Source organism: Stegodyphus dumicola, chromosome 10 (genome assembly GCF_044657685.1).
Source record: "Stegodyphus dumicola isolate Sdum_Otavi_A_Nest chromosome 10, ASM4465768v1".
In the NCBI taxonomy this organism is placed as follows: domain Eukaryota; kingdom Metazoa; phylum Arthropoda; class Arachnida; order Araneae; family Eresidae; genus Stegodyphus; species Stegodyphus dumicola.
This window is the reverse complement of record NC_140777.1, coordinates 175,707,653-175,719,879: the sequence shown is the minus strand read 5'-3', so window position 1 is coordinate 175,719,879 and position 12,227 is coordinate 175,707,653. Positions and strand designations below refer to the sequence as shown.

The window sequence follows — 12,227 nt, the reverse complement described above, 5'->3', positions numbered from 1 at the left end:
CGATGGACTATCGTAAATTAAACTCCATAACCAAATATCCCGTATATCCGTTACCTATTATTGAAGAAATTCTAAGGAACATAACGTCTACCAAATATATGACGACTTTAGACTTAACGACTGGTTATTTTCAAATAGGGGTTAGACCGGAGGACGTGCGTAAGACTGCTTTTATAACCAAGTCTGGCACTTATGCATTTTTGCGTATGCCGTTTGGCCTTTCAGGGGCCCCGGCAACATTTCAGCGATGTATGGACATTGTGTTAAGGCCTGTTCTTGGAAAGTCCACATTTATCTATTTAGACGATATCATTATTACTAGTGATAATCTGGACCAACATGTACAGGATTTAAGACAGGTGTTTTCTTTATTAAATGAGGCCGGTCTAAAGTTAATGTCGAAAAGTGCAAATTTGCAGCCCCTGAATTAAAATATTTAGGTTACAAAATGTCTCAGAAAGGAATCGAGACAGACGAATCAAAAATAATCGCTGTGCAAAAGTATCCGCCGCCAAACACGGCGAAGAAGCTCTCTTCTTTTCTAGGACTTTGTTCATATTATAGGTCCTTTATAAATGATTTTGCAGCTATTGCTGAACCATTGTTAAAATTAAAAAGGAAAAACGCAAGATTCCCGTGGACGGCCGAAGCCAATAGTGCTTTCGAAAAATTAAAGCAAGCATTAACGAAAGCCCCTGTGTTGAAATTTCCTGAAAAGGATGAGAATTTAGAAATTTCAGCGGATGCTTCGGATTATGCGGTAGGAGCGGTACTTTCGCAAAATCAGCAGCCCGTGGCATTTAGTCAAACTTTAAATCAAACACAAAGAAATTATTCCGCGACTGAGAGAGAGGCACTTGCAGTTCTGTTAGCAGTGCAAAAGTTCCGAGTCTATTTTGGAAGAGCGCCAATAACAGTGTATTCTGATCATGCGGCAGTAACTAGATTGTACTCAGGGAAAAACTTATCCCCAAGGTTAATAAGATGGGCACTCAAGCTACAAGAATATAATCTGGTAATCAAGCATACCCTCGGAAAGGAAAATATCGTAGCAGATGCCCTATCCAGAATAAAAATAGATGAAGAAGGTAATACTGTAAAGGTGGCAATGCTCACAGCATGTACAATAAATTCCCGAGAAACTATAATAACCGAATAATAATAACCGAACTGGGTAAGGATCCTGAGTTTGGAAACATTTATGAGTATTTAAAGGATCCTGAAAATTTTAGCCACCAAGATATTGTGGCGATAAGAAATAGGGCGGCCCATTACGAACTAATAGAAGGTCTATTATTTTATACAAAAACTACAAATTCCAACAACGAATTTCGACCTGTTATCCCAGCTAGTCTTAGATTAAATATCCTGCAGGAGTTACATGACAGCCCTTTAGCTTCTCATGCTGGTATTCGAAAAACTATCCAACGCGTACGCGAGGCAGTCTATTTTCCTGAACTGCAAAAGTTAACAAGGGCGTATGTCCAGTCCTGCCCAACAAGTCAAGCAGTTAATTATATTAATTTCTGCCTGGCCAGGTTTCTAAATAGTATTAAATCCGAATTTGCAAATGAAATAATTGGCATCGATTTATTGGGCCCTTTCCCAAAAAGTCAGTTAAATAAAAGTCGCTATCTCCTTGTTATGGTTGATCATTTTAGTAAGTGGACTGAAATTGTTCACTTAAAACGAGCCTCCGCGAAATTAGTTACTGATTCTATTTTAAATAAATATATTTTAAAATACGGGGCGTCCCTAAAAGTTATATCGGATAATGGTCCTCAATTTGTAAGTAATATATTTGAAGACATGTGCCAAAAACTGGGCATACGTCATTTAAAAATGGTCCCGTATCGGCCGCAATCAAATATAGCAGAACGGGTCAATAGAATATAGTGAAAATTATCCGTAGTTATGTTAAAAATTTTCATAAAAGCTGGGATAACTATGTCAATGAATTTGCTTTCGCCCTTAGGACCGCAAAACATGATACAACGGGCAAAACTCCTGCTGAGTTATTTTTAGGCAGAAAGATTATAACGCCGTTAGATAAATTATTTTATGTTCAACAAAGAGCCCCAGAATTTAAAATGGGTGACATAGAAAAATTAATTAAAGAAGCAAAAAAGAACACTGAAGTAGCACAAAGAAAACAAAAACTCTATTACGATTTGAAACGACGGGGAGTAACTTATAAAGTAGGAGATGAAGTATTAAAAATTAAGCATTCACTTTCTTCAGCACCAGAAGATAAAACCGCCAAATTTTTTCCATGATTTGAAGGACCATATGTCATAGAAAAAATAACTCACGCTGTAGTGGTGTTAAAAGCCAGGAATGGTGAAACATGCTCCGCAAACATTGATCAAATAAAACCATATTATGATCGTAATAAAATGCAAATATTCAAAGATCTTTTGCGGGATCCGGCACGGCAGGCACAAGCTCCAGAGATGGAACAACGACAAGTACAAGGGCAAGCCATTAGGAGGCAGGAGCAATTGAAAAGAAAGTTTCCCCGTTGGAAAATTGAAGGTAACAAGAAAAAGAAGCCGTTCCACCGTCCAGAAAAGAGAGCTCACGACCACCTCCAGAATGAAGAAGGGAGAAGTACAATGAATGCAAAGAAAGCCAGGAGAAATAACGGCAACTATAACCCGGCTCCCAAACGGAAGATCTACTCATCGGACAGGACTCTACGCAGCAAATGTCGCCGAACTGCGGAAGGACCACCAGGGGCGGAGGAAAAGATACAAGGAAAATTTGAACGGCCAGCAACGAGGTCCAAGCAGGAACGAGAGAGAAGTGTCCCGGTTCCGCCAAGACCAGCTGCCATCAAACGGCCAAGACCACAGGCAGAGGCGAAAAAGAAGGTATTCAAGGGTGACCGAACTGGAGGAAAAAGAAAGCTTCTAGAGGAAGGAACTGAAGGGCGAGCCCGCACAAGAAGGAGGATAAATCAAACTAGAATCTTCGCTATCTTCCAGGACTGGGCTGAGAAAAGAATGTCCGAATATCACAAAGATAAGTAAAATTTTATGTTACTTTGCAAACTTAAGTTAATCTTTCATTCTTACTTCAAGTGGCAGATTTCAAGAAGTTTTACCTCATGTGAGGTCTACCTTTATCGCCAAAAAGGCGAGAAATTAGTTGTTACCTATTTTGGTATTATGTTTTTCAATTACTCGCGAGTAAAACTAAAATTGATGTATAATAGGAATGTGTAAATACTTGAATATTGTAAAAGTTATTGTATAAATTTTATTTAAAACATTCTGGCAAGAAAGAAGTTTTAGTCTGAAAGACTTTTGAAATGTAGTATTTCAATGTAGAAGAATTGGCACTTGCTTGGAAAAGAATAGAAGTTAACAATGTACTACTAATGTATGTTTTAAAATGCGTAAAATTAACGGCATGTTAATATGTTCTTACATACAATGTGAACAGTTATTTTAAATGTTAAGAAATACTGTGATATGGTAAAAGTGAAAGTAATGCCAAAAATTTTAAACTTATTCGTGTGACTGAAAAAAAAAAAAAAGAGAGAGAAAAGTATTGTGAACATGTGTTAAAGGTTGAATGAATGTAGTTAGGCTCTCTGACGCTACACTTCAGAGTTAGCCACTTTCAGAATAGTACCTCAGGGTTTAGAGTTGAAGATAGGATGTGTTACGAGGTCTTGTTATGTTGAATTTTAACACGTTAGTGTTTTGATTGTAGGCGGCAGTGTTGAACACGTATACATAAACACATTCGTGTTTGGTGTTTTCTTTTACAACACATGTCAGAGAGCATGGGGAGAGATAATTAAAATAAAGTCATGAATGAAATAAGAATGTTAAGAGAAATATAAATATTCATGTTACTTGCCATTTCATTGTGTAACATTTCATTAAACATCTGGAAGGAACCAGATTTGAACTAAAAGCTCCTGTTTAGATGCAGTACAGATGAAAAGTGGTTGTCCATGGAGCTGATAATGTAAAAACAAATTTTTTTTTAATTTCTAGTTTCTAGTGAGAAATGTTTGTAAAAGATTGGCCTCGCATTAGATTCTAGAGCTAAAAGTTTTCAACAAGGTCGTTTTAAACCTCAGTTTCAAACTAATTAACTCTGGTGGGAAGTATGTAAGGATCTTAAGTTTTACTAACGTTTATTTTATTTTAAATCTTTACTATCACTTCTTATTTTCTACTTCCGGCCAGAATTAAAAGCTTTAACTTATTTATGCAAATTTGTCTGGCGAACGCCAAGTACTTAAGTTGTGGCTTTTTGCCAAGCGAGAGAGAGGAAGGAGTTAGTCGAAGCAGGCCGCGTGCCTTAGCAGTTTACTCGGTTGCTGGTTGCCTTCCAGGACAGAGTTTAATCCTCTTGATAATTTTAAACGTATTGTAGTGTTAACAGTTCTCTGTACTACATACGGCTTCCTGTTAATATACGGCCAATCTTCCACGTAGGCCCTTGTTTATTATATTAAAGTTAAGTTAGAGTTTAGTTAATATTTTTATATTCTTACGTTCAGACCACAAGTAGTTGGGCTGTGTATTCCGAAGTACGGAAATTATTGTAAAGAGTGAAAAATAAAGGGTTTCATATACCCTTCCTGTGTATCTTGTCTACTTCCTACATTTATTGAACATAGCTTTAGTAAGCTCCCTGTTCCGAGTCAGGTTCTGGAATGTTCCCCAAGCAAGTAAGGCGGAACGCTGAACCTGATAATGTAATGAATTTTGTTCAATTATTAGTTAGCATGTGTTCCAAAGAAGATAAACAAATTTTCAAAGAGTATTTATTTTGTAAATCTCTTCATGATAGAGCAACTGCAAATTATATTTTCAAAATAATTGACAATTCTGTGTCTGAAAATTATATTCTTTGGAATAAGTGCATTGATAGAGCTTGGGCTTTAACAGGAAAACATTACGGTATTATTTCTCAAAAAATTAAAGTTACACATGAAACTAAATTTACTTGCTGCTCCATTTAACATGGCGCTTTATTATCCAGAACAGTCCTCAAAAACCTGAAAATAATTTTGAATCAAGCTGTGAAAATTGTTAATCTTAATTAATCCCAAGCTTTAACTTCAAGAATATTTACGATTTTATGCCAAGAGATGGGCAGTGAACATGAAATGCTTTTCTTACATTCTGAACTACAGTGGTTATCCAAAGGCAACATTTTTAAATCCACTTTTTTGAACTTTGATCATCAATTCAAATTTTCCTCTGTTATTTAAAATTTGAATTGCAAAAATGTATATTTAGTGAATTATGGTTGGCATGTTTAGCATTTGTAGCTGATATTTTCGAAAAGTTAACTGAATTAAATTTAGGATTACAAGGACAAAGTGTTAATTTGTGTACCGTTAGAGATAAAATAAATGCAATGATAAAAATAGAAAGTTTTCTAACCAAAAATAATTTTAAAATAAAAGAAGAATTAGCATCGTGCATTAAAAACCATTGTTTTTCATTGATAAATAATTTCAACATGTATTTTCCTGAGGATTATGAAAAAGAAAATTGGATTAGAAATCCATTTTGTTCAAATGTACCTGAAATTTTATCTCGTGAAGAAAAAGAACAATTGATAGAAATTTCCTGTGATCGAACTCTAACTGAAGATTTCAAAAATAACGCACTTGTTAATTTTGGCTGAACTGAAAAAAGAATTTAGTCATTTCAAATAAAGCTATTAAATTTTTATTGCCTTTTTGCACAACCTATTTGTGTGAACAATGGTTTTCTTCCATGTTATATTTGAAAAATAAATATAGAATAAAATTAAAAGCGAATCCTAATTCATTAAAACTAAGTAAAACTAAGTGAAATAAGATCAAAGATAAAGAAATTGATCTCTCTTAAACAGGTCCAAATTTCACACTAAATTTTAGAATTAAAGTATTAAGACTTCAATTTTAATAATAAAAATGGTAACCAATTTGTAATTTATTTTTTATACATGCATATTTAATACAAATAGCCAATAGTTTGTGAAAATGGCAATATATATAAATATATATATTAATATTTTTATTGAGAAAATGAAAAATAATCACTGGTGATACGAAAGTTTTTCAATTTTTGTATAGATGGTACACGTTTGTGAAAAGGTTGAGAACCGCTGTTTTAAGAGATTCTGGTTTCTGTACAGAATTGTTTATCAAAAGATTTTCATAATAAATGAGAAAAAAAATGAATTTCAAAATTAAAAATTCATCATTATTTTTTTATTAGTATAAATTGTTATTAAGAAAAATCACATTTATTTTCAAGTTAATATGCTTCATTATCAAACGTATATCTATACATTTTGGCAATTTCTTTCTCAAAATAAAATGAAGATTTTTATAACAGGCTTCAAGTGTAACTTTTGCTTTATATTGTTGCAAAATTATAAATGCACAAAAAGATGTATAATTTAATATTGTACATTACTATCAATGTTCCTATAATAGGCTCACAGTGAAAAACATTTTCTCATTTTATTCATGTATAAGTTAAAATTGGTGACTTTTATTTTATTATAGCCAAATTTGATTGCAGTTTTTTAATTTTATGTCAAATGATAACACAAAATTTTAAATAATCCTATAAATGAAAAATCTGTATTAAAGAGAATAATCATAATGATGATATTCAAAACATAGTTATGTTTTCAAACTCTTATTGTCTGAAATTTTATAAGCATTTTTATTGATAAGGCATGTTTATTATACTTCACACAAGTTTATTACTTAAAAAAAATTAATGTAACATTTTTTTAGCCAATGTTCATTAATTTTTATGGTATTAAATTTTGTTCAATTTTAAATTAAAATTTAAAATAATAATTTATTCTTTGAAGTTTATTGAAACTTTTCTTTTTTTTAACTATCTTCATTAAAATTACGCTACACATTTAACTTATTTTATTACAAGATACATAAAGCAACTTATCACTCAATAGAAAATTTTCATTTCCACAATTTGTGCATTTGAATTATTATTTTTGCAATTTCTTTCATAGATAGGAACTGCAGCTAGATCTGAGAAGGTTAGAACTTATAATTTTCTACAAGACCGAATAACAGATCATAGAGCACATATAAATATTTTTGGTGTGGAATCATTTTTCAGAGGTGAGGAAAACTTAGATATGCTGTTACAAAAACTGCAGAAGTGGAGCTGTATTCAATCATTGTTAGAAATATTAAATAAATATGATTCTACATAAAACCTTTTTTAAATAAATTCTGGTGATGGTGTTTTTTTATTATAAAATATAACACTTTGTTAGCATTTAATTATTTCCTTTATTAAAAACACATTTCGTCAAACATTAATTGTTAAATACTTGCTTTATTCAGAAATATTACCGTCAACATTACTGCTCAAAAACTTACAGTTCAAAAATATTATCGTTCTGTAAAAAACTGTTGTTGCCAATCAGGAAAATACATTTTAAATAAAATTAATACGTTGCGTTTACATTCGGGCATCCTGACTTAGTTACGACCTCGGAACATTAAGAACTTATATTTAAAAAAATTAAATCTGTAATATTAATGTTTATAGTTTGAAAGTCTTTAGCTGTCATATAGATTCACCATCGTTTTCTATTCTTTTTCCGTGTCCTAGTTTTAGTAATATGCGGCGTGTTGTTATCGTTATCCCCAGTAACACTAATGTCATCACCATCATCATCGTCTTCTTCTGATTCAGCTTGACACTGCCATGACTTTAATTGGCTCGCATGAGCTGTCGTACTAATGAAATGTCCTTTCACCTTCTCTTCTAATTGAGTCACTCTATAGGTATCACTTGGTAAAACTTCTGTAACTACCAAAGGTCCTCGATACTTTTGTGGCGTTTTGGTTGATTCTCCAGTTGATTTAGGTACTCTTTTCATAACTACTATTTCTCCTCGTTCGAATGTTAAAGAATTGCTTTTTTTCTTGTCATAATTTGCTTTCATTTTCATCTGCATATTTTCAATTCTCTTTCTAGCTTCATTCTGTAAGATAACTGGATTCTCCCATTCATCTGCGTCTTCATCCGTAATCATCCTCATCAATCCGTCGTTAAATTTTGGTGAATAACCGTGAAGCATTTCGAAAGGAGTTTTATTTGTAGTCTTATTTATCATATTGTTTAAATTTCTTTCGCATTCCTTAATCTTTTTGTCCCAGTCTCTCTGATTCGTATTTTCCATACTCGTTTTAATCGTAGCCAAAATTGTTCGATTTGCTCTTTCCATCATTCCATTACCACTTGGATGTTGAGTTGAATTGAGTGTATGACTGATTCCATTATTTTGACAGTACTCTTGAAATTCCTTCGAAACATGTTCCTCTATCGCTGATAATTTTTTCTGGTAACCTAAAATTATCTACAAAACTCCATATGCAACTAAAACATACTTGGTTGCAGTACTTTTCATAGGATATAAGCGTGTAAATCTCGTAAAAATTATCAATTATTACAAATAATTCTGTATTTCCTCTTGAACTTTTTACGAATGGTCCTAAATGATCTATATGTATAATTGCAAAAGGTCTTCTACCAGGTCTAATTGGATGCAGTAGTCCTTGTTTCTTACCACTAGGCATTCGAAATACATCGAAATGTGACGCATAACATATCGTTTCATTCCTTTAAACCAGTATGATTCCTTGATTTTGGCAACAGCTCTGTCTGCTGAAAAATGTCCCAAAAGATCGTGAAATTTTACTACAATACCTTTTCTCATCGATTTAGGTATGACATATAACAATTTCTCCTTTTCCTGATCTTTCACTTTACGAAACAATCGATTATTCTTCAAGACGTAATTTTCAGTTACATATTTCTCTGCATTCGTTCTATCATTTATCTTTTTCTTTAAAATGTCTATTAATTTGCGTAATTCTGGATCTGAATGCTGAATCATAAGAATTTGTTCATCTATCGTTAGCGTTAAACAAACTTCCAAGTTGTTTTCAATTATAGAGTCTAAAGTTTCTTCTGGCTGATCAACTGGCGATCGGCTCAATGCATCTATGTGACTCATTTTTTTACCTTGTCTGTGCTTTATTTCAAGATTGTATTCCTGGATCAGATTACTCCACCTTGCTATCTGAGGATTTGAAGTTTTCTTCGCGTTTAAATAAACTAAAGCTTGGCAGTCTGTAATTACCGTAAATCGGATTCCAATTAAAAATTGTCGAAGTCGTGTCAAAGTCCAAACTATAGCCATTAATTCTAATTTGCTTGAATGATAATTCTTTTCTGTTTCTGTTGTTCCTTTACTTACACAATAAACTAAATGCCACTTTCTATCTTCACCTTTTCGCAACAGCATTCCTGCCAGTCCTTTGTTGCTCGCGTCTGTGTGCACTTCAGTCTCTGCTTCGGGATTATATAATGCTAGTATTGGTTCATTAGTTAAATGATCCTTTAAAGTACTGAATGCTTCTTGCTGATCTTCGTTCCAACGAAATGTTTCATCCTTCCTCGTCAGTCTTGTTAGCGGCTCAGCTTTCTCTGCGTAATTCGGTACAAACCTTCTAAAGAAACTTGTAAGACCTAAAAATTGTTTAACTTCATGTTCATTGGTTGGTTTAGGAAAGTTTAATATGGCTCGTACTTTTCTTGGTCCAGGTTGCATACCATTTGATTTTATTAGAAATCCCAAATACTCAACTTCATCTTTTCCAAATTCGCATTTTGTCAGTTTCAATGTCAGCATTGCTTCTCTGAATCTATCAAACACTTTCCTAAGTTTTTCCATCATTTCTTCCCAAGATTTAGCAGGAATTAATATGTCGTCCAAATAGCACAAAAATTCTTTATTAAGCAATGGATCTAAAATTTGATTCATAAGTCTCTGAAATTCTGCACGTGCATTAGCTAACCCAAAGATCATACGTTCAAATTGACCAGTATCATCTGGAGTGATAAAAGCTGTTTTCAGTTTCGCTTCTTCAGTCAAAGGAATCTGCAAATATCCATGAGCTAAGTCCAATGTAGTGAAAACTTTACACTCACTAAGACATTCAAGAAGATCATCTATCCTAGGGAGTGGAAATTTATCTTTAACAGTTTGCGAATTCAACTTTCTATAATCTATCACTAATCGTAATTCACCTGTTTTTTTCTTTACGAGTAAAACTGGACTAGCATACGGAGATCTTGTTTCAGTAACAATTCCATATTTCTTCCATTCATTTATTATCTTCTTTATAGAAGCACGCTCTTCGGCATTGGTTTTATACGACTTCATGCAAATAGGCTTACTCCCTTCAATTTCTTTAATATCCATTTTTGTTAAGTTTGTACACCCTAATTCCTCCCTATTTAATGCAAAACAATCTCGATACTCATTTATCAAATGTAAAACTTCCTGTTTTCTTTCTGGCGTAGTATTGCTATTAACTTTAATTTCTTCTAAAGTAATCGGTCTCCTAAACTTCTTAATTTCATTTATTATCAGTATTTCCTTTTGACTTGAATTTTCAGTTTTCTGATCTGAACTTGGTTCAACTAATTCTGCTACTTCTCTACCGATACATTGATTCTCTTTCAAAATTAGTTTTCGATCACTGTAGTTAGTGACTGGTATCACTGTTTCTCCCTGTATTACTTCCAATAATGAGCCCAACTCATCTTCCGATCCACTTATTAAAACATAACCGTTATTTATTTCATCAGTTTTAACTTTCACGAAATTAACCATATTACTTTCGATTTGAGTTTCTTGGGAAGCCTTCAGTTTAATTCGCGGAGTGTTGCTATCATTTTGCAACTGTGAAAATGGGCAGTCATTAGCATAGCGTATGTGCAAGGTATTACCTATCTTGGCGTATGCAATATGCGGTAAATCAATCCATGTTCGACCAACTAATAAGTCGCATGGTTGTGTTTCATCTCCTACAATTAGAACTGTAATGTCCTTTCCTTCCACATTATCAATCTCTAAGTTAACAGTTACTTTTCCCAATGTTCTAGCGGCTGGTTTATTCTGGTTCCCAAAGCCAAACAATTCCTCCACATCAGGTTTTACAATAAGATTCAGTCTCTTAGCCGCAGACTGTTTCAATAAACATGAACTAGAACCCGTATCTATGATTGCAGTAATTTCTTCTCCATTATTGATGCGAGCATACTTTAAATATACAGCTGGTGAAACACCTGAATTCTGGTCCACGGATAAATTATTTTTAACATTTGTCAAGTCTGGATTCTTAGACGTACACTTTTTAAAAGTATGACCCTTTTCATTACATTTCCTGCAAATAATTTCTTTTTTAGGCTGTGGACAATCCGTCGCTATATGTCCATAATCATTACAATTGAAGCATTTCGGCTCACCCTTTTCATTGCGGATGCCAGAATTGAATACTGATTAGAGGATCCTTCATAAAATTTAGAACCAGATTTGGGCTTAGAATTATGCCTAAAAGTTTTATTTTCTACTTGAAGTACTTTTATCCCTGCCCGAATATTTTCATATTCATCTAGTTTTTCAGCCAACTCTTCAGGATTAATGAATTTAGACCAATCATCAATGAAATGGTCTTGGATAGCAGCGGGGACCCTCTTCTTTAATTGATCACTAATAATAAGTTATTTTAAAGAGTCAAAATCTGTTACATTTAATCCAGCAAGCCACTCTTCAAAATAATTTTTTAATTCAAACGTGAAGTCCTTCCACGTATTATGCAACGTTTTAATATGATCAACGAACTTTTGCTGAAACTGCTCGGGGCTTAACTTAAATTTTCTCAGTAGCAGTTGTTTAATGTGCTTATAGTCGTTAGCTTTTCCTTCTGATTCACGGGCAATTAATTGAGTTATCTCATAAGGCAATAGACCCAACAGCTGAGAAACCCAGTTTTGTTCTTCTAACCCAATACGTCGTGCCTGTCTCTCAAATAAAACTAGATAAAAACTTATATCACCTTCATTCAAATCATACTTATGCATTAATTTACTCATATCACAAATATTACTTCTACTAACATTAGAAGAAACAGAATCATTTACATTACTACTTCTGATTTCCGCTTCTATTTTCAATTTTTCAAGTTCAAAAGTTCTTTGCTTATCTCTTTCTATAATTTCCATTTCAAATGCTCTTTTGCTTATCTTTTTCTAAAATTTCTAACTTTTCCCTGTCTAAACGATCATTTATAATTCTATCTAGCATTTGTTTAGTAAAGTCTTCGTTATAATTCTTACTATTCAAAATCATATCTCTTAAGC

At 33.1% G+C, this 12,227-nt stretch overlaps 1 protein-coding gene across 1 annotated transcript in view; it reads left to right on the top strand.

The window, feature by feature from the left end:
- Window positions 1-7,235, top strand: part of mRF1 (mitochondrial translation release factor 1) — a 52,605-nt gene extending 45,370 nt beyond the window's left edge. The window contains exon 7 of the mRNA XM_085825900.1: window positions 7,012-7,235. Within this exon, the coding sequence (XP_085682026.1) occupies window positions 7,012-7,218 (207 nt within the window). The 3' untranslated portion in view covers window positions 7,219-7,235. The remainder of the gene's footprint in view (window positions 1-7,011) is intronic.
- Window positions 7,236-12,227: the final 4,992 nt, after the last annotated feature.